The 22,939-nt window shown below is 44.3% G+C and overlaps 1 protein-coding gene across 1 annotated transcript in view; it reads left to right on the plus strand.

Annotated features, from left to right (window-relative positions):
• Positions 1-1,869: 1,869 nt before the first annotated feature.
• The window catches only part of col7a1l (collagen type VII alpha 1-like), an 84,347-nt gene continuing 63,277 nt past the window's right edge, over positions 1,870-22,939 (plus strand). Inside the window, exons 1-13 of the mRNA XM_080022618.1 lie at positions 1,870-1,979; positions 5,780-5,960; positions 6,739-6,898; positions 8,538-8,631; positions 10,750-10,923; positions 11,681-11,844; positions 12,655-12,784; positions 12,969-13,085; positions 13,376-13,531; positions 18,388-18,504; positions 19,062-19,208; positions 20,238-20,357; positions 21,606-21,764. Of these exons, the coding sequence (XP_079878744.1) occupies positions 1,904-1,979; positions 5,780-5,960; positions 6,739-6,898; positions 8,538-8,631; positions 10,750-10,923; positions 11,681-11,844; positions 12,655-12,784; positions 12,969-13,085; positions 13,376-13,531; positions 18,388-18,504; positions 19,062-19,208; positions 20,238-20,357; positions 21,606-21,764 (1,795 nt within the window). The 5' untranslated portion in view covers positions 1,870-1,903. The remainder of the gene's footprint in view (positions 1,980-5,779; positions 5,961-6,738; positions 6,899-8,537; positions 8,632-10,749; positions 10,924-11,680; positions 11,845-12,654; positions 12,785-12,968; positions 13,086-13,375; positions 13,532-18,387; positions 18,505-19,061; positions 19,209-20,237; positions 20,358-21,605; positions 21,765-22,939) is intronic.

A 22,939-nucleotide genomic window follows, 5' to 3' on the forward strand; every position in this document is an offset into this window, starting at 1 on the left:
GGGCAAATGCGCCCACGCGTGGGCGTGCTCTCGTTCCGCAAAACACATAATGTTACACCCAAGTCAGCGTTGAAAATATCTCAATGGAAGTCCAAGGGCGGACATGGTGCTAGTGTAGATGCAGCAGGTTGATGATATACTCTGCTTCCTAATACCTCAATATTCTTTTCCCATGTAGAATTGTTTGATGTGAAAATGCAGCAAAATGGCCATGACAATAGAATACAGGGCATGATGTGATCTTTGATCTTGATCATTTTCCTCAACACATTCCAGGTTTGGGAACATTCTATAGAACTCCACAGCAGATTATTTCTCATCAGTACTGATTGAAGTGATGCGCTAGGACTTGCAAACCAGCCTTGAAGTATATGCGCCTCAAGTTATATGCCAGCAATGCAACCGCAATGAATCGATGGTATTGAGTTACTACATGACAGTAAAAGAAATTTAAAAAGCCATAGCCTGGGAGAGAAACTCGTTCATTCAAAGATGGGCTCCACATCTTCTCGCTCTCCTACTGCCGCTATGCATCGGTGTCTCTCAATCACACTCACATTCCTTCTCGCCGTCTCGCTCATTCCTGTTGAGACACACTGCTCCATCCTCCATAAAGCTCAAGTGTAGAACTTTATTCCTGGTAAATCGGATAGTTTTCTTGTTGACGCTGGCGTAGATACTGCATGACCTCATGTTACGTGCCGATGCCTTCTGTGTGTGTGTGCAGTCGGTCTACACCGCTATTCTTACGTTCACATGAGGCATAAATAGATGCACCACACACCCAAGCACACACACACCTACCGGGCGGCAAACAAAAATAGCACGCAAATAAAATCTGCTACTAGATTTGCCACTGGTCTACTTTTTTTTTTTTTTATACCAAGCTCAGGGTACCTTGCACACACTGATGAAAACACACACACGTCAGAAGCGATTAGCCATGCTTGGTCTGTGTTTAGCTGTGTATATAATCACCTCTACAGAGTGTGACTTCCAGGGCAAGGAGGAAGTCCCCGGGTGGGGGGGTGTCTTACTTAATCCCTGGTCTGGGGATTTGGCGGTCAACCAGGCTAAACATCCTTTGGACCGAGGCTCTTCCCTTTCTCCGCCCTGACAGGAATGAGCAGCACTGGGGTGAACTGTAGCAGGCGCCATTTGCCCTTGAAACCAGAAATCCTCTGAGCAAATCTCGATATTTTTCATAACAACGACTGCGTGCGTCTCATTACGGTCAATGTGGTTCTAAACAAGCAGTTTTCTTACAAACTGCTGCTTTAGTATGCGCTTGCAAATAGAATGATTAGAATGATTTTTATTTTTCGTTGTTTATATTCTCTTATGTCTTTTGGGATTAGGTCTGAATCTTTATTACTCGGGAGGGAACATATTAAATATGCTCATTATTCTTAGCCCAGGTGGAAACTATTTTCTGTTTTTCAAGTAATTTTTTCTGTTTAGGCAAATGATAAACAACTGTAACTAATTTCTTTGAGCTCGTGACTGTTTCCATAGTAACAACCTTAGCAGTTCAGCGATTGAATTAAACTGCGCTTGTGTGTGTGTGTGTGTGTGTGTGTGTGTGTGTGTGTGTGTGTGTGTGTGTGTGTGTGTGTGTGTCTGTGTGTGTGTGTGTGTGTGTGTGCGTGCGTGTGTACCCAAAGTACCAAAACTACAGGAACATCTCACAAATCAAATGCAACGGAATATATTTTTCGATTCTGAATTCCTTTCAGCATGCAAACCGATTTTCTATCTAATTCAGGATTAAAGAAAGCAAAGGTCGGAACTGATGAATGCGGTGTGGACCGAGGACCGGGACCTCTGAAGAGCAGAACCAGGAGGAGGAGAGGAAAAGGAAGAGGAGGAGCGGTAGAGGGACGGAGAGGAGGAGGAGAGGACTATGGGCCGCACCTGTGTGTGGATTCTGCTGATGTTCTTGTCACTCGCTGACCACAGAGTCGCTGCTCAGGATGAAGGTATGTGAAAGGGTCCAGACACACACACACACACACACACACACACACACACACACACGCACACACACGCACACACAATCTCCCGATCTCTGTTTATCTTGCATTTCCTACTTCTGTTCTCTCTCTCACAGTAAATGAGTCAAACAGGAGGATGTGTTGTTGTATGCGTTGGATTATCAGGGTTGTGCGCAGGCCCGGTGGAGGAAGAGCCTAAAAAATTAAAGTATCACATCAACGCACAATAAGCTCCATTAGCTCTTAAAATACTTAAAAAATACAAAAATGTGCGTAACCGACACAAGGTGCTTGCGCAGGCGGCCGCAAGGGCCGGCTCCGCAATCGCCATTCTGGGTTCTATAATTATATAATAGAATTAGTCATCTGTGTTGCTGTGTTGCTGTATACATTTAAATGCTCCCAAATGAGACTTACCTTAACTTTCCTCTCTCTTGAACTTGAACTTGAACATACAATCACCATCATACAATCATTAATCATCAATCGTTGATAGATACAGTCCCTGATTTTTCCCTTTTTCTTTGATTTGCTTTTGATATATATCAATGCAAATTGTATGTAAAATACACAAAATATAAAATATACAAAATCAAAATCAAATCTTTGGACGAAAGTAAGGTGACGGTCTTAGAATAGTTAAAAGTATAGATATTTGCTTTGAATTGTAAAGGAGTGAAAGTCAAAGCTCTCCAAAACTGAATATACTTAAGTGAGTACACACACCTGAAAAATGTACTGAAGTACCGTCATAAAAACGTACGTGTACTTTCCACCGCTGGGCATGCGGCAGGCCGGGCTTGAGAAACGGATAGTGCGCAGCGACACAACACGTCCGGTCGGTAGATCTCCGCACCTGGATTAGTGACCTGGGACCTCGGTTTCTGGGCTGTTCGGCGTCTGGTTGGGGGAATTCAAAACATATGCAGGCCTCATGTACACGGGGTCTGACTGCCCGCTCGCTTCAAATCCATCCATGAGACGCTCGAACCTTCCGGCCTCGGGTGCTTCTGGATGTCACCGAAGGGTCAGCCGGCCAATCAAAGGCCTGACGGTGCTCGGGTGGGGCGCGACTGGCGGTGGGGGCGATGGTTAAGGACATGGGGCAGAATTACGAAAGGACAAAAATAGCCAGAGGCCGTGTTTGAACACCAGTGCTTATTTGCAGCTTTTCATAATGTTGGTAATTCTCAGATTAAAGTCTGCAGCAGTCCTAGGGGCCGTACCATTTATACCCCCAGCTCTGTCACCCAATTACAAAAGATGAAAACAACATCAACATTTGAGTATTCAAGGCCAAATTTGTTATTTACTTACCTGGAAGAAAAAAACGGTAATTCCTTGTCACTTTGCCTGACTAATGTGTCTAAGCAGGTGGGAAGATTGTTATGGAGGTGGAGATGCAAATCTCATTTGTTTGATGTCTTACCTTCCATATAAACATGTGATTTCAGCTTTCTGCAGGTGTGCAATATTCATGCAAAAACAACAATCCATCAAAAGTAGATTTTTGGCGAGGCTTGTTGTTTGTGCAAACAAAAGAAAATGAGTAGTTTTGTTTGCTGCTGTGTTGAATAATCTCTCTTTAAGTGGTGTGATACAGAATCAAATTAGTCAAAAAGGACGTCTGACGGCTAATAAATACATGAACAAAAGAAAGTAATGTATTTTTAATTTTTAAATAGCGAGGTCTCAGACGGAATCAGGTTTGATTTAGGGTCTCTGAGAGGAAAAAAAAAAAAAGGTTTGGAACAACTGAGATTGATCAAATCCAGAGCCCACGGCGTTCCTACATCACAGTGCTGCGCTGGATTCAAAGGTTTTACGATGGCAGCCGGCGTTGGATGGGAGTTAGGCCTGACGTTCCAGAAACACTCAGCATGGGGCGCCTCCTTATCCCTCTCATGTGGTTCTCACCTGCCCTTCTCCAGACGGAGAAAGTTCTGGGTAATTGTTCCTCTCTTTTTTTTTCTTCGCCGCCTGGGTCGACTGTCTCTGACTGTATACGTGTGTCTGACAGAAAACCGGCAGCGCCCCCACCCCACACCCTGCCCTCTCGCCCTCATCTCTCCGCTTTGGTTTGTGTGCGTTCACCCGTCTCCTCCGAGTGGAAAATGTGTCCGCATTCATACAAATGGAGCAACTGCGAGTGCACGGCGGGTTGGTTACCTCGCTATACGAGGTGTGACGCGGGGGGATGGAAAGCACCGAAGGCGCGCTGTCGTTTCCCTCTGACCTGGGAAAGTTACCTCTGGTGGCGGGGACAGTGTCCGTTATAGCTGACTGCACGGCCCTGCAGCGGCCACATACAGTGGCGATTCTAGGGTCTGTCCGGGTCCGAGGCAAAAACTCTGTTCCCGTCGCATTATTAGTCCCGAATAACGTAATCGGATCGGCCCCTAAATACCACTGTCTTGCTATCTCCTTTATTCACTTCCAGATGGATAACTCCTCTTCGTTTTCCTTCATTTACTTTCAATTCCAACTTCGAGAATGTTACGGGAGTCAATCATGCAAGTTGATGGGGCCCCTTTAGGGAGGTTTCCCACCGAGATGTCGTTGCAAATCGTCCTGTGGTTGTTTAAGCGGGAGGGGGTGGCAGTCACTGCGGTTGCGTTCCATTTTGAGACACTGCCGTGGAGTCATTTTTGTCAGCCATCGGGGGGCCCCCTAACAGCCCTGGGCCCCCAAGCGGTTGCCTGCCCGCCACCCAAATTGGTATCCGGCTTAATATTCAGTTGCAGTGTTGCCTTGAGACGTAAGGGTTGTAATGCAACGTAAGGTTGCGTGGAGCTTGGAGACTCTACACCCTACCGCCTTGCGGACTCTAGCTGCCACCACCTTGGGCATTCTACGCCCTTGGGCACTCTACCCTCAAGCTGAATTCTGGGACGGTGGCCAAAAAGGCTTTGGGGGGGGATAAAAGTGGAAAGGAAAGAGAACTGGTTAATGACATAGAGGATGGGGAAAGAAGCTGAGTTACCACTCACAGGACAATCGGCGGTGCCTATCTTTTATTCACAGGTCTGATCAATGCTGTGGTTGCGGTTGGTAGTGTGTGTGTGTGTGTGTGTGTGTGTGTGTGTGTGTGTGTGTGTGTGTGTGTGTGTGTGTGTGCACGTGAGTGTGTCTAAGGTGCTCCAGCAGCAGGTTCCTTTAACACTGTCTGTCTACTATATATGTTCTGTATTTCCTGGAAGGCAAGAGAAACATCAGAATGAACCCTTACCTTCCAAACAGGCAAGATTCCCCTCGGTTCGGTGTGTTTGTTTGCTTGACGAGTGAAATGGATCCCCATATTTGGGCGAATTTCTCTTATTATTCTAAGCGTTCCTCATCGCTGTGCTAAAGTTTTATTGCTGTAGTGCTCGGAATATTGATGGTCTTTTCACCTCACTTGCGTCCCATTAAACATTCATAGCAAGCACCGTCTGCGTGGCGTGAGTCTCCTGGCTGAACTTCCTTCGTAGGGTGGAACAAGACTGCTATCTGGTGGTCAACATGGGGGGGGGGGATCTACTGGAATATAGGGTTAGATGTTTGGCTTATTTTTCAGCACATCAGCCAATCCCTCTGTTTGAGATAGTTAACCATGAAACAATTACATACTGTTTTCCACAGTGGAAACATCAGATTCAAAATCTGTGCATTTTGATGCACGAGGAATATAACTTGGTATTGGTTGGTGCATCGTTGTACATGGTCAGACAGACCCACAATGAACATAAAAAAGCAGCCTTTGGTATTGGGCGACTGAGCCACCGTTTGCCGTTTGTGCTCCTCAGCGTGCAGGACGGCGGTGCAGGCGGACGTAGTGTTCCTGGTGGACGAGTCGTGGAGCGTGGGCCCCAGCAGCTTCTCCAGCGTCAAACTCTTCATCTCCACCATCATCTCATCCTTCCAGGACAGCGTGGTGGGACCTGAGGGGATCCGCTTTGGAGTCACGGTCTACGGGGACATCCCCAGGTAACACACAGGGAGCGCAACAAGGAGCCAACATGTGGGACTGAACACCACTGATCCCACGTTCCACAACTGGGGTCCAGGGCCCCCTAGGGGTCTCCGAAGGAATCACAATGGTGCACAGAAACATTTACGGTTTTTAAAGATGTTTTCTTTTACTTTTTTCCCCACAAAATATACATACAGATATACTGTATAATCTCAGAAATTATGATGATTTTTTTTCTTTGTTGTCGGGTATTTACTCCTGGGGATTAATAAAGAGTTAAATATATATTCATGTTAAATTTTAAACAGCATCATGGCAGTTTATTCTCAAATATAGGGAGAGGCGTCAGTTACTTACACATTTGTTTGGTCAAATTTCAGTTTGGTTCTTGGATCATTTTCCTACATAGAGCTGTCATAGTGAGACTACCAAAGTAAAAGAAAAAAAACTTCGTAGTTGGAATATTTTGTTTATTTTCATTCATGGTTTCATATTTTATTTATGCAGCCAAAGGTATTCTCAGAGCAGGGCCCGTGTGCATGAAGATTTTCCGCAATTCAACTGTAATTAAACTGTAAAAATCTGGTGAAAAGGAGTCTGGCACCCTGACTGTATTTAAAGTGGTTAAACAGTGTTTTGATCAATAATATACATATATACAATATTAATAAATAATAATATATCCTGTCATTGCATTGAAAAGGTCACACTTTTTGATGAGAATAGACCCGCCGATTTCCTCGAGCTGGCTTCGGTCGTGCGGCGTGACCTCTGGTGTTCTCCTCCCCTCAGGATGAGGATCGCTCTGACGGACTACAGCTCTTTAGAGGAGGTCCTCAGCGCCGTCAGGGACCTTCCCTACGAGGGCGGATCCAGCAGGACGGGGGACGCGCTGCAGTTCCTGGTGGACTACGTCTTCAGCCCCGTCATCGCCAGGGACAACACGCCGAAGGTGCGACGCTGTGACGCGGAGAGGTCACATCGCGAAGACAAAGAAATAACGGCAGAGCAAAAGCAAAACGTGTCCCTAAAACTGAATATCCCATTGAAATGTAAATGACAGAAACACGAAACGACACATTATTCTAATAAATAATACATACCAAGAAGTCAACTGGCCTTGAGGCCAAATCCCTCATGCTGGTCTCTGCACATATTGATAACCACTCAGTAGTTTTGAAAAAGGTATCGATGGAGTCCTGCGTATCATATAAAATCACAATTCACTTTCTATCCAAACCCTCGTAATGCTTGCGGAACAGTCTGGTTAGCATTCTGTTCAGGCTCTTCCCTCCTTTTGCCTGTGTGTGTGTGTGTGTGTGTGTGTGTGTGTGTGTGTGTGTGTGTGTGTGTGTGTGTGTGTGTGTGTGTGTGTGTGTGGCACCTTTTCCTGATGTGGAAAAGGCAGAGAGATGAGGTCTAGGTTGATATATTGGATTTGACAACCGGCGCGCACGCAGGAAAAGCCGTGTCGTGTGCATATTGATGCCTTGCAATCCTCCCGCCATTGATTGTGAGATGAACTTTCGATGAACTTAGTCCATTTTTAATAATGGTCTCAACAATGGGATCAACCCTAAGTGTTGAGCCAGCGTCCTTGGATTCGGCTCAGCTTCTGATTTTGAATCAGTTCATTATACATTCCGTTCTGGGTTTAAACTTGGAGCCCTTGGAGGCACTTTCTTTTCCTTTTTTTTCTTTTTTTTTTTTTTGCATATTAATGTTTGCAGCTTGCAAGGAAGGTCCCTCCGGCCTTGCAAAATAAACGTTAAAAAAAAAAAAAAAAAAAAAAAAGGACCTTTGAGCCTTGCTCGCTTGATAAGCCTCTTAATCCATCCTGGTTTCATTCTACTGTTCCTCTGACACATGTGGAGAACAACATCAGAGTCACAAATGGAACTTCGAGCAGCAGAGGTTAATCCAGTAATTACTGCATTGATAAACACGTATTGAATTATTCAGCGCTGAATAACTTTCACGCAACCGTAGCACCGGAGCTGTAATGAGATTACAAATAGTTCAAATTACGTCTGATTGTACACAGTAAAAATACTATGTAATGGAAACTCAACACCAAAACAAGTTAATAGGTAGCCGAGTACATTAATTATAATAATAATATCAACAATGATATTAACCTTTATTTGCATACATCTCTCATGCAGAGTATTCAACTCAAAGGTCTTTACATTCATAAAATAAAAACAATTATTAATAATTAATAGCAAACAGGATAAAGGCATTTCATGAATATAAATAAATATTATACTCAACTCATCACTTTTAGACCTTGAAGGATCACGATCATTCCTCAGTGGATGATTTTCAATCATTGCTTCTCTTGGGTAATTGGTCTCAAATGATTCATCTTGCAACTACTAAACACTTCAAAAGTCAAACAAATCTCAAATAACCGTCAAAATAATCGGCGCCGTCGTTTAGGGGCCTTTTCAATGGATTCACTGTCACTCCTCAGCGAATGATTTCTCTTGAATCATTGGTCCGCTCCCGAATTCACCTCATTGTTGAGTGAATTCAGGAGCAGAGTCTGCAGGTGTGTGTCACCTGTACCGTCTCCCGTCACTCCACAGGTTGCGGTTTTGATCACCAACGGCCGTTCGGACGACCAGGTGGAGGCGGCGGCCAAAGCCGTGTCTGACAACGGGATTTCTATCTTCGCAGTAGGTGAGTGTGGAGCTCTATGTGTGTGTGCGCGTGTGCGTGCACATGTGCGTGATTGCGAATTTCCACAGCGTCCCTGCTGCAGCGGTGCCCATCGATTTTTATCCAGCCAGAACTTCCATATCTGCGGTGTTGGCACTTTTGAAATTCATAACATATGCATTGAATTCATTGGATTCATTCATGAGCGTACGTGTGCGTTTATGTATGTGTGCTGTAGACGTGTGTATGTGTGTGTGCGTGTGTGTTTTATCTATCTTTGTCTACAAAGATATGTATGTGTGTGTGTTTTTTCCATCTATCCTCATCAGTGTGTGTGTGATGGCCTCAGCTTATACGTACACGTCGAGGTGCAAGTGCAGGAAGCGCACGCCGCATAAATCTGCAGAGCAAGCCCACATCTTGTCCCCTTTCTCATGAATACATTTTGTATTCACATAAGGGGTATGAGTAAATGCACACACACACACACACACACACACACACACACACACACACTTTGTCTTTTTTCTTTCAATTTCCACCATCTCTCTCACACACGCATAACACCCTACTCCTCTTAGCCCCAAGCTCTGTAATAATTACAGATCATTGTCCAGTGCTGGGCTAATTGCAGGGATTTTTCATCAGGTTTCCCAATATCTCCCTCGCTCTCTCTTTCTCTCTTTTCTCTCTCAAACACACACACACGCACACACACACACATTAGCTCTGATACCGAGGCATGCTCCCCTCGTACATCACAGCCCACAGAGTGACGCCCCATACATCTAGTTCACCGGCATTACAGACACACACATACCGTGTCATAGATCTACATCGTGTGTGTGTGTGTGTGGGTGTGTGTGTGTGTGTGTGTGTGTGTGTGTGTGTGTGTGTGTGTGTGTGTGTGTGTGTGTGTGTGTGTGCCGGCCGGCCGGCGGGCGGGCGGGCGGGCGGGCGCGTGTGTGTGTGTGTGTGTGCGCGCGTGTGCTTCCTAGTGAAATTTGTGCTAGAAGAGCAGCTGCTGGTCCAGAATGCCACCAAGGACACCGTCCACTGGTGGCAGTGTGTGTGTTTTGCTGTGTTTCAGGCTTCTTACCGGGTGCTTCAGGTGCTTAAATTTGTTTGTTGTATAATAGATTTACAAGTATACTTACTAATATGAATAATGAAAGATAATATCATATTTTAATGAATGAAGTTCACATTAAAAATGTTTTGTATTTATTTTGCCTGAAGTCCTTGAAAATTATAAAATAGTTCTTTAAAAAGCACTTGAAAGTCCTTGAATTTCATTTTGCAATGACAGAATGAGCCCTGTTTTATTTCTGCACGGTGAAGTCGTCGCTCAAAATGCTCACCAGAAGCTGCTGCAGTTACCGTTTCCATTGTGTTCATGCTCACCTCAAGTTACGAGACAGAATAAGAATTTCATCCGAAATACAACTACAATATGCACGCAATATAAATTGCAATCATGTCATGGATGATGTGCTTTCTCTCCGTTAATTAGTAGCCATTAGTGAGTCTGTTGAATCAGCTGCCTGCAAAGGAATTCAAGAAACAGCAAATTGTGAAAAATATACACGGCTTCATCTTGCATCACATTTATTCACGATCATGATGGACCATCAGTTACCGACGTTGGAGTGTTTCTTTTTAATCGCTTCCCTTGAAGAGGTCCCATGTTTTTCTTTCTTTTTAAGGGATGCCATCGTTGATGTCCAATGCTCTGTCTCCACCCTGTAGATACCTAGAGTATTGTCTACTCTACAGCAGTGGTTTTTCCAACCTGGGGTTCAGGGACACCCAGGGGTCCTCAAAGAGGCTCCAAGGGGTCCCCAGCAAAATGATTAATATTCAGCATCATTTCATTTCCAAGACATTAGCGCTATTAGGAAATGTACAATAATGACTGTTATAAGAATAAAGACTCTTACCTCCCTAACTAAAGTATAGACAGGTATGGAAGTTTGGACTAAATCTTATCTAACAATAAGAGCCAAAATCTTATCAAAACCAATCGAGTTTGAGTGCTGTCCTACAGATACTGCACATACTCTCCATTACATGTATAAAACGTGGTTAAAACAGTGCTTTAGGATGTTACAGGCGTCTCCCCCCCCCCCCTCCTGTCAGGCGTCAGGGGGGCTGATGAATCGGAGCTGATGGGAATAGTGACGGAGCCCCACGAGGAACATCTGCTGCTGGCCGCCGACTTCTCTCTCCTGGGTGCCGTTCTGCCCAAGCTGACCCGCAGAGTGTGTTTCACTGCCTCCGAACCCCCGCGGCCCGTCAAAAGCATCCAGAGCGGTGAGCGTGTTTTCATATTCAAATGCACTGCTTCCCATTCCTTATTCTGACTTGGCGATTGTTTTTCTCCCATTTTCAAGCAGAGCAAAAAGGCATACGTGAAGTGAGGGATAATGTGCAACCAGACGGTCATTATCGCCAAAATACAAAAAAAAAAATACAAAACTACTTGCAGCCCAAAAAATGCTTTGTCCTACACACTGAATGACAAACCTGTTTACTGTTGATAATGTGAAATGTGAGATATCCCCATCTTGAAGCCATTGTAGTTTCTATGTAGTGTCCAATGGCAAGAACATAGGCGGAGTGATGGGGCGGAGTTGTTGTTAACAGACAGTGGTCATTATTTGGAAATAACTGACGGCTTGGGGACAGCTGACCAATCAAAATGTAATTTTAAAAAATTGCTAATTTAGTTAACTGTCTTTTAACTGTCAATATTCGTATTGTCATTGTTGTTATTACTATTATTATTATTATTATTACTATTATTATTATTATTATTATTATTATTATTATTATTATTATTAATAATTAAAATAATCATAATAATAAATATATAATTTCAATGATAATTATAGAAAGAGTTGTCTCAAAAGGATGAATTTGCTACTGTGACAAACTACACATACAGACCAACTGTAGGTGATTGAAAACTGCCACCCCTTTTTAATTGATCACACTATCGTTCCGCTCCCTCTCTACACCTCCCTTCCCTCTCGTCCCCTGCCCTCTTGCCACCCCTCCATTCTCCCAGTGGAGGAGCCTGTGGTGGGTCCCAGGGACCTGCAGGTCAGCGAGCTGGCCCACAGCTCTCTCAGGCTGACGTGGAGCCCGGCCACGGGGGACGTGACCGGCTACCGCCTCCTGGTCGTCCCCATTAGCCCCAGGGGACAGCCCCTGCCCTCGCACCAGAGACAGGTGAGCGTGCATGGCGGGCACGGCTGCGGTCGTGGTGCCGCTGGGGACTTTCAACTGAGGTGGCAAACCGTAGGAACCACGTCAACCAGGGCATTCACTTAGAAAAATGTTAATGTAAAAATGCCTTCCTGCATTTTATAATTACGTGTTGCGTTGTCATGCAACAGGAGGACTATTGCCAAGGATAAAAGGTGAATTGAAGCAAATTATGTCAATTTGGAGATCTTAATGGTTATGTTATTTAGCTCCAGCGTACTCCAGCTTTGGAACCCCAGACCTCAGGGGTTAGGTGTGTCACTCAAGGAAACCTAAAATAAACCGTTGACGTCCTTTATTTGTCTTTTGTTTTTTGTATATGACCTTGAAACCTGCTGCTCGTGCCTCTGTTGAGCGATTTTTCCACTCTCCGCATATTCCTGAAAATTAATGTCACGATAATGTTTCCTGGGACGTGTGCTGTTCACACAGATATCTTACTGTCGATCTTAATGGATTGTAGGTACGGGCCGGGGGCTGCTGAGCTGTCATAGGTCTGGCTGCGTTTCATGTTGCTCAACTCGCAGTGGTTAGCTCTCTTGCTGTCGCCTCCGGGCTCAAAGGCATTTTCCATGACCTGGGAGAGTCTGATCTCCCAATCTTTCAGATCCTTCGACATAAAGCGATGAGAGCTTTGAGGAGAGAGAATAGAACCAAGCTCACACGTCACTCAGTCGATCTATTTGTCTATATTTCCATCGATCTATCTGTCCGTCCGTCTGTCTGTCGGTCACTGCATGACGTGCTACAGTCTGTTTCCTCTGGATGCTCTAGATCGATCTGAAGGGAGATGTGAGCACGGCTTTGGTGACGGCGCTGACTCCCAAATCGGAATACTCCCTGACGCTCTACGCCGTCTACCCCAGCCTGGTCGGGGACTCAGCCACGGCCACCGCCAACACGTGTGGGTGTTCCTCACCGATACATGAAAAATTTGCTCAAGCGGGACAATGTGCATGATATGAATTTACGACTGACATTTTTTAGACTTATGTAACCGTAAATCCACATCGACCTCTATACTCATGAAGAAATGCACACGTGGAGTAAATTTCTCCTCCACTTTGAACTCCTGTGCTTCCCTCCAGCTCCGTTGCCTCAGGTTTCAAACTTCCGTGTGATCGAGGAGGGTTTGTTCTCTCTCCGCCTGGCCTGGACCCCTCCTCTAGGGAAGCTCGACGGATTCAAGATCTTCATTCCTAGATGTAAGTGCACGTGTCAACCCGTCCACTGAAATACCCCGGGGTTCATGCCAGATATTATTTTCATGGCACAGATCAGATAGGTATACTGATTTTAGTTGTATTTTATTTCATTTTATAAAATTTTCTACAACTATTGTATTGAACTTTTTTTATTCCATTTTTTTCCAAATGGATAACTAAGTTCTATGACCACTATGTTTTGTGGTATACAAAGTGTAACTGGTGCTACTAGTCCAGTTGCGGTGCACTTGGTGTTGATTCCTCCTGGTTTCTCGGTGCTCTGCCTTCAGCCAACCGACCAGGTCTGACCTATGTGCAGCTGCTGCCCGGTGAGGCCTCGTCCCACATGATTGACAGCTTGGAGGAAGATAAAAAGTACACCATCAGTATTTACGCCGTCTACCCCGAGGGCCCGAGCGAGCCGGTCTCTATCGTTGGCAAAACATGTGAGTTGTGTCCTTTTTTTGTATGATCGTCCGTTTCACCTCCATCTTTTTGGCCTGCTGGCTCCATCTTCCCTCTTTGAGGTCCTGAGCAAAGAGCAGGGAGACGGGTGGGTGGGAAGGTAAGTGAAGGTGAATGTGGAAAAATGCGTACATATTTGCACTGGAGATTTATTAATGTTTGGGTGGATGTGTGGGTCGGAGTAGGGGAAGGAGGTTCTCAGTCGGAGGTTGTGATGTTGGGTTTATAAGAGGGAATTACATGCGCACTTGTCATGGTTGTACATTGTGCTCTTTGAGATACATTTTGAAATATCAATTCAAAAGTATGTAAATAAAAAAATTATAAAACAAATACAAAGAAACAATTTTTTTTTTGGATGGAAAGCAATAAAAATAAATGCAAGAAAGAGAAGAAGAAAATTAATAAAATGTTACGGGAATCAATGTGCTATACCACAGTCGTGCCACAAGAGAGCGCTATTGATTAGGTGAAGAAATACAGTACGTTTGACAACTTCTGGCCATCTTCTAACGGACACCGTAGGCTGTAGGACCAGAGGTTCTGTCCTACAGGTGCTCACAGCCATTGGTCGATCACCCTGTCCAAGGTCGCCGTATCAGGGCCGTCCTCTCCTGAGAGAGGAGACAAAAGCAGGGGATCAGCTTCCGCCACCATAACCATTTGCTGCAACCCCACAGGTGTCAAAATCACAGCACGGATGATCGGAGCAAGCTGGTAATAATGGCAGGTGCAGACGGCGAGACGGGCCCCTTATGATATGGCCTTATCTTTATCTTTGCCGCGTTCAGATGTTCGAAGCTCCTAACAAGCTCTGTGAAGGAGTTCTTTGTTCAACCCTTCTGCGACTCACCATCACTCCCCACTTGGACAAGGGAACAGCTCCACTGTTCCACTACACAGGTGCTACATAAAAGAGACTTCAAAGAAATGCAAATTAAAACGAATGACAACGCAATGAAAAAATCCATAACAAAATGAAATACACATCCCAAAATTACAAACATCCGATGAACATCAGAATTAAACAAATTTCAAGCAATAAAACACCGGCTTTGGCTAGTAGGGCCTCACATTTGCTGAACATTTTGTCCAGCCAGGCAGTATTCCACCGCCCATGGCCGGCGTTGTCTTTTAGTTCTTTCCTAAGGTTATTTAGCTTGGCCAATGCAACGGTGAATTGTCCATCTGGGGCCGTGCTGCTAGGATCATGTCTCGGGCCAAACGACTTTGCCAGGCCACTCGGGAAGTTGCGTACAGCTGCTCACCGAGGGCCTCGAACAATTCAAGCGTGTAATTGGCAAAGCGATGTTGATTGTTATAGATTAGTTCACCCAATCGACATTTTTGTCAATTGTTCACCAGGGACAAAGTACAGACAGAAATCCATCTGCAATTTGGTTTGGTGCCTTCAATTCGTTAGGGGACCCCCTTGGAACTCCAATGGCATCTATTTAGACACCGGGGGCGTCCTCGAACCATTGGACAGTACGTTTACAGCGGGTGTTCTGTGGTTCAGTGCGCATAGTCAAGAGAGTGTCCAGATCTGCCGACGGAATTACCGACGTGCGCTGTACTATAGCAACTTGTGCCCAAGTGCCAGTTCAATTGGTGGGCAGGGTGGTATTATTTATTCACATTTGCCCTCAGATTGCTTTTGTCATTTAGACGTGCGTGCGTGCGTGTGTGTACTCAGCTTCGGATGTAGATTCTCTCTGAGTAATGTACTCCGCTGTCTCTCTCGGGTCGCGTTGGATGTTGGTGACGGATGGGTTGGGCTCTGGGGCAGGCGTGCAGTGGGTGACGTGGTTTTTTTTTTTTTCCGTGAGCTTTCACACTTGTGGGACTAAGCAGTCATCTTAAAGAGGCCCTGTCCGTGGGGCTCATCCCACTTTCTTTTGTGTACGTTCAGGGACACCCAGTCGCAGGCCTAGAGTGATGATGGGGCGTGCACTGGTTTGTCGCCTGGGATCACCGCTGGTGTAGCCTGGCGGAAGATGGCCACAGTGTAGGTGGAGGGCAGAGAGATGTTTTGCAGAACTAATCACTTCATCTCAACATTGCTGAAGGGAGGGTCCCTTGTATGCAGGGCTCAGTGTTGGGGTCGTCTGAGATCTTTGAATGCCCCATGATGGATCCAAATGTTTTGTTTGTAGACTGCTTAGTGTAGTGTAGTTTGTAGTCTGCTTGGTTCTGGAGGGCGGCTAAATCTTCGATATTGCAATATTTTTTAAGAGCAACTTTGGTGATCTTAAAATATTAATGTATAACAACTTTTATCTACAATGGCATTTTATTCAATTCCATTCATTAAATATCAAATTTTATGTAATGACAATAAAGTTCACTTTGTTTTGTGTTCAATCGCATCTTAATCCATAAACAACAGCTTGAGCTGTCCTAATACTCATGTTGTCCAGGGGGGTTATCAACACAAGGTCACATATAGCTTCAACTCGTGGTAACTCTCTCTACTTTTTTCCTAACTATTTTTTCCAAATTCTATCCATGTGCTTGATATACAAAGAAATAATCAACTTTTTAAACAACAGCGATTCAAGAAAAATTCTAAATAAGAGTTAAACCTTTTACTTGGCTGCAGATCTATCAGTTATTGCTGCCCTTCTTGGTATTTAATCTTAGTATCTTTATGTCTGTTAGGGCTGTCGATCGATAAAAAAAATGAACTTATTAGTGGCACAAGTGGCACGAGTAATCCGTAATCCGCTTTTTTTTGTAATACTGTAATGGATATTTAAATGTAAAAACACTAAATTAATGTAGAACCAATACAAATGAGGTATATTTTCATTCAAATACCATTGATTAAGAGCACCTTTTTAACTTTGAACCAAGATTCTCTCATGTGAACTACAGATTTCTGATAAAACAATCAAGGCCATTAAAATTGAGCTCAATCGAGTCAGCTTGAAAGGCCTATTTCTATTATTCGTAACAGAAAACAAAGCAACCCAGGCCTCTATGTTAAAGTGCAAGTTGAATTTAGAAGGTAAAAATGGATTATATGCATAATTGGTAATTAAGGTATGAAGCTATTAATATGTTTTCGTCAACCGTTTTACAAGAGTGACTGACAGAGTCCCTATTGGATATTTTTGCAGTGGCCGGCGTCTAATGACTCTCTGAATGGGGTGGTCGTCACGGTCTATGTTGAGGACAGACGGCGCTGGCCCTATCATGCTGTGGTTTGCAATGGCGGCAATTTTGACGCTCATGACTCTGTGGCTGGTTTTACAACAACTGAGGTTCACAGTATCTCGCTATATTGGCTTATGTGTCAGGTTAAATATCGAACTGAAGATTACTTTGGGTGTTTTCTCTAGGCTGTGGGGAAAAAGACACACAGTTCCCTTTGAGGCAGGGTTAGTCACACACACTGACCCCGAAGAATTGACGTCACAGCCACAATTAAGATAGTGACAGCTTCCGCATTCCTCCTCACTCTGCTCGGGCTCCGCGCGCCGACACTCCCTAATCTCCTTCCCTCATTGTGCTCAGGGCAGAGTGAGCCAACACAGCAACGTTTCAACTCTTTATTGCTCTAGTTCACAAGTTTTCTGTTTACCCTTAGCGCTTTTACCACGACCAAATATTTTACTCAAACTATAATTCTCCAGTTAGCTCAACAATTTTATGAGGCCCCCACAATCCAATGTCCCTTTTATGTCTTAGTTCTTGTTAACCACAACATACACAATCAATCACCATTTGGTAACAAACACATTCATTAATGACAGCTGTTTCCACACAATTTAAGGCCTTAATGTCGGCCTTGTATCACTGACTCCAGAGGTACACAGACTAAGGCCGCCTCACCTTTGACTCACACAGATTTGCAACGTGCCTGCGGTTTTGGTTGTTCATCCACGATACCAATAGCAGTAACAGTAACAATTCTATCTTTTAACACTTTCATCCTTTATAATTGTTGGCCTCTCCTGACCAGAGTTTTATCCCAATCCTTTTCTTCTAATGTGCCCTTTTTCTATTAATTACTGTCTTTTGTAATTCAATCCACAGTTGTTTTATCAAAAACCATTTATCTTGTCATCAATAAATCATCATAAATTACAAATTTGGCAATCTGAGCAAAAAACGAATTTAGGTTCGTACAGGAGGTACGCGATCCCTATGAAATACCCAGTCAACAGTTCCCGACAGACCAGATTTTTATGAAAAACACTCTGCTCACCGATTTTTCCTAGTTTTGTCGTTGGCTGACCAGACCGGAGACCGATGTGTGTCCGAGGACAGCGGCACCTCCTAGCTTAGCTCGCCAGATGACGGCCTGTAATTTACTGCCTATACGACTGAGGAAAGAACAAACAAAGTCCGTTAAGGTTGTATAGTACTTACGTAGATTTATTGCAACAGGTACGGCAATGGTGGGGGAGGGGGAGGGAGAGAGGGAGAAGTATGACCGAAGCTTGTAAAAGACTTCAAAACCGAGCGACTTGATGCGAATTTGTGAGGTAAATGGCCGCCGCCTTCCCTCGTGGGATTCGTTTGAGATCGGACATTAATCGAATGCGTCATTATATAGATGTTGCTTCAAGCATTCCCATTTTTATGCCTAGCTGTTAAACGGTAAATTGGTTTATGTGTCTGCCAACTGCTTTCACTTTACTTCATGTTGGGATGAATTAAGTGTTATTGCATCTTATCTTAGTTATCCCTGTGTGTGTGTGTGTGTGTGTGTGTGTGTGTGTGTGTGTGTGTGTGTGTGTGTGTGTGTGTGTGTGTGTGTGTGTGTGTGTGTGTGTGTGTGTGTGTGTGTGTGTGTGTGTGTGTGTGTGCGCGCACGCGCGCCTCCTAGTAAAACTGGTGCCGGTGGAGCAGCTGCTGGTCCAGAACGCCACCACGGACACCGTCCAGGCCCGGTGGGGCCCGGTGAAGGGGGCCACCGGGTACCGGCTCACCTGGGCGTCTAGAGGTACGCTCCCGCGCTGGGTCGAAGTGGACGTGGACGTGGCCTGGCACGGAGCCCCTTCATAGCAGACACGTAGTAGGGCAAACACAGCTGAAATTAAGAACATTAATTGCGTATGTGATTCATTACCGTAAACACAGTAAATACGTTGTGCAAAAATGCAAAGCATCCCGCTTGTTGTTGTCATTAGGGCTACTTACTAAATTAGCAAATGAATTAATACGCTGAATATTCACTTGATAAGATTTTACTACTAGTGTGCCTGAAATTAATTTACAACTACTATAAGAGCTTCTGCAAAGCAAAATAGTCTGCATCAACGTACTCTAGCTCCGCCAACGTATGCATAGCAAACTATTAGCCCTAAAAAAAAATGCCCTACATATGACTAACCTATTTACTGTTATTCATTTTAAATTTGACATTTACATCGATGGTGAAATAAGGCGTGCCGAATGGGACACTGGTGATTTTTCAATATAAGCATTCATTTCTGTCCGTCCGTGTTTTGTCTTTTGTGTTTATGTCTCTCGCTCTCTCTCTCTCTCGCTCGCTTCTAGATGGACACATAGAGAACGTAAACCTGGGGGAGAACTATAACTTCTACATGATCCAAGGCCTCCAAACTGGCTCTGAATACACCATCACCATCAACCCCATCTTTGTGGACATAGAGGGCCCCGTCACCACCACCAGGGCCAAGACTTGTGAGTAGAGCCCATGGCTGCTTGAATTTACGTAAATAATAGGAGCACTTTTGCTCTGCCTCTCTCACTTTCTGTCTCAGTTCAACTCCAAAGCACGGTCAGTTACGCACATTTCAGTATATTTAGAGCTTGTTGTGCGTAATCACCGGGTGTCATGACATTTCACTGTGTATATGTAGGACCGTGACACAAGGCGCTCACGCAGGTGGCCCAAAGGGGCGGCGCCACAAGCACAATTCTTGGTACTATAATTATATAATTATAGTAATTGTGTGTGTTGTATTAAATATACTTTTGAATCCCCCTAAATGAAACTTCCCTTAACTTACCTCCAGTACTTACCTCACAGAGTAGAAGTCCTGGCATGTCACAAAGCTTTGTGTCCCAATATGCACAGTATGTGACAAATAACCTTTTGAATCTTGAATCTTGAATCTATTTTCATTCTATTTAGTGAGCGTTCATACTTTGACACACATGTATATGTTTGTAATACATTCTAATATTAGTATTTAATATCAACAAATACTAACAGCAACAATAGATATTTGTACAAACAACAAAGGTATGAGAGGGAACATAAAATACACATACCAGATACAATACAGCTGGGCTGGAGGATAGTCACTATATTTCTTTAATGAATAATGATATATTGATCATTTGACAATATTTTGGGGATGAATATTGGGGCTTTCATAAGATATTCAGCTACAAAAAGATTGAAACAATATTAGTTATGTGGTTATAATGAGCAAGCAGGTATAGAGGCATTGATTAGAACAGTCTGTGACATTCAGAAACTTGCATTACTTAACTGTAATGCAGCCTGAAAGACAACATTTAACTATATCACGATATATAAAATACAATACAGGATGCTGTGTTAAAGCCAGCAAAGCAATCAGCTATTTCTTCGATCGTGGCGTTGACATATTACATTTAAATTATAAAATAAAAAATAAAATATATATATATTTTTTAACACAATTGAAATACAGATAATCTGTCGTTCTCTCCTTCTGGCAGTGGAGAGCAGCGCTGTCCAGACTCTGAAGGTGTCTGCTGTGAGAACCAACAGTGCCGTCATCATATGGAACAAAGTTCCGGGGGCCACCGGCTACAGACTGGCTTGGGGACCCACGCCAGGTGAGGGTCCCTCCGTGCACTGCCGCACACACATTGCACAAACAGTTATATTATGTATTTCAATACGCACATAGTCTTTGGGATGACACTGTCGCATCTGATGGCTCTCCTGACACACATTTTTTGAGATTCCTAAGATATGACATCAAGGCTTTTCATGTAAGTGTGTGTGTGGGTGTCTGTTTGTGCTTGTGTTGCCATTTAATGGCACCGGTCTCAAAGGTACAGACGAACACAGCCAAGGAGCTTGCCACTTTTACATTGGGCACACCCCATGCACCGGTGTGACAGGTAGCATGGTCCTTGTAATGAAATAGGAATGAGGCAGCAGAGAGGAGGCTGTCTGCTTTCATGTGGGGTTCAGCCTCTGATGCCGAGCCAGAGCCGACACCAACAGAGGGATTTTGGGGGGAATAATTGAACGGAAGGAGGGAGGAAGAGCTAGATCGGATTCTGGTGTGTCAGATACCAGGGTGTTATTTTCTTTAATGTCCAGACAGGGGAAAAGTCTGTGTTTTCTGTCTTCTTACAAAGACACACTCTTTGATGAAATCTCCCAAGAAGCTATTAAAAGACAAACAGGGAAGATATTTACAGCCCGTTTACCAATTTGAATTACATTTTAGCTTTCAAAGACCTAATCGGAAAATGTGGATAATATTTACATTTTTATTAAATTGCTTTGATTTTTTTTCTTTTAATGCAATTTTTTTATTGTCGTGGAAATTCCGACAACTTGTAGTTGTGAGCTGCCCGACACCAGGAAAACAGCAACATTTTGTACTGTTGGCCAGTACAAAATGTTCCTGTTGTTAGTACAGCAGATATGGGGTTACAAGCGGGTTAGTTCAGTATTTTCCCATGACAGTATGTTTCCATTTTATTGGATTATTCGTACCCTGCTTTTCAAAATTTATTTTGAAACTTCAATTATTTTATTATTCTACTTTGTTAATGCATCTTGCTTGTTTGCGTTGATTTTATTGTTGCTATTTTATTGCCTTTCAATGTAAAGCACTGAGTTGCATGTTGTTTATGAAAGGTGCTAGACAAATAAAGATTATTATTATTATTATTATTATTATTATTATTATAAATAGTAGTAGTATTCATACATTATTTTTATACATGCTGATATACTGAATTTTTGGTGTGTTGTCGAACAGGACAATAGTTTTACCTATTAGGATTGACAAGGTTATCTATCGATGATACAGTATAATTGCAAATGTTTATTATCATTTGCAGAGTTTGTGGGTCGTGACCGTCCCAGGCAGCTAGCTCTGAATGGCAGCACCACTGAGTACCATCTGAAGAACGTAGTCCACGACACAGAGTACGTGCTGTCCCTCTACGTGCTCTTTGGGTTCGTGGTGGGGCCTGGTATCACAGCTACCTTCCGGACATGTGAGTATCCACATGCCTCTATGTGTTGTTTGTATGCGTGTGTCTGTTATGTGATTTTTTTTTTGTTTCAGTGCCAAAATTATAGAATAGAATTAGGGATGCACAGATTTATCAGCCGTACATCGGTATCGACGGATATTCCCTTTGCTGACTGCCATCGGCCTGTCGGCAAATAAGTTGACATTCAGCGACGGCAATGGCCGGTGTTTATGATGCACCTAGACACATCATCAGTGATGGAACCTGGGGTCATTGGGTGTTTCGGGTCTTTCAACATCATACACCCTTGCCCAGGCGACCCAGCCGGCATTGATCAAGTCCCGACTTGTGTCTAGGTAGCATGTGCCCACGGATCACCCCTCTTGATCCACAGCCATCTAAAGGCCTTCTCAGCTGCCTCTGTTGTAGTTTTGATGGCCTTTCTCTGCCGATTTGTCCACTGCTGTCAGCCTCGCCTCCAGCTCCCGATTTGTGGCCCTGATGGATGCAGCGTCCTTCAGTGTGCAATCAGAGGTCTTGCCGAGGCTCTTGATTGGTTTCTAGGTGAGTCGGTGGAATCTGGGTGCCGTTCAGAGAGAAGCGGAACTTGTCTGTCACTTTCCCTCTCTTGAGCACCAGGGACCTTGATTTTGCAGGCTTGAAACACATCCGAGCCCAGATGATGATCTTCTCCAAGCCCTGAAGGATCCATCGGCACCCCGGCACTGACATCGTTGTAACTGTCAGGTCGTCCATAAAGGCTCTGATGGGGGGCTGGCGGACTCCAGACTTGTTGAGCGGACCTCTGCACTCGACTTCGGCTGGCTTGACCAGCATGTTCATGGCCAAGGCAAAGAGGATAACCAGTGATGATCCCTTTCTCCAGCCGATGCCACTCGGATGTGACTGCCCCAGAGGTGACTCTCAGCTTGAAACTCTTGTAGGAGTCCAAGATGAGGTCCCTGATTTTACCTGGGACATGGTGCCGATCCAGTGCTGTTTCCACCAGCTTATGTGGAATGGATCCATAAGCATTGGTGAGGTCGAGCCACAGCACTGCTTGGTCTCCTTTCCCTTCTCTTGCCTCTCTGATGAACTGCGTGACCACACCTGTATGCTCGAGGCATCCTGGAACCTTTGGGATTCCACCCTTCTGTACAGAGGTATCGATGTACTCATTCTTCAGGAGGAACTCT

The sequence above is a fragment of the Zeus faber genome (genome assembly GCF_960531495.2).
Source record: "Zeus faber genome assembly, chromosome: 21".
In the NCBI taxonomy this organism is placed as follows: domain Eukaryota; kingdom Metazoa; phylum Chordata; class Actinopteri; order Zeiformes; family Zeidae; genus Zeus; species Zeus faber.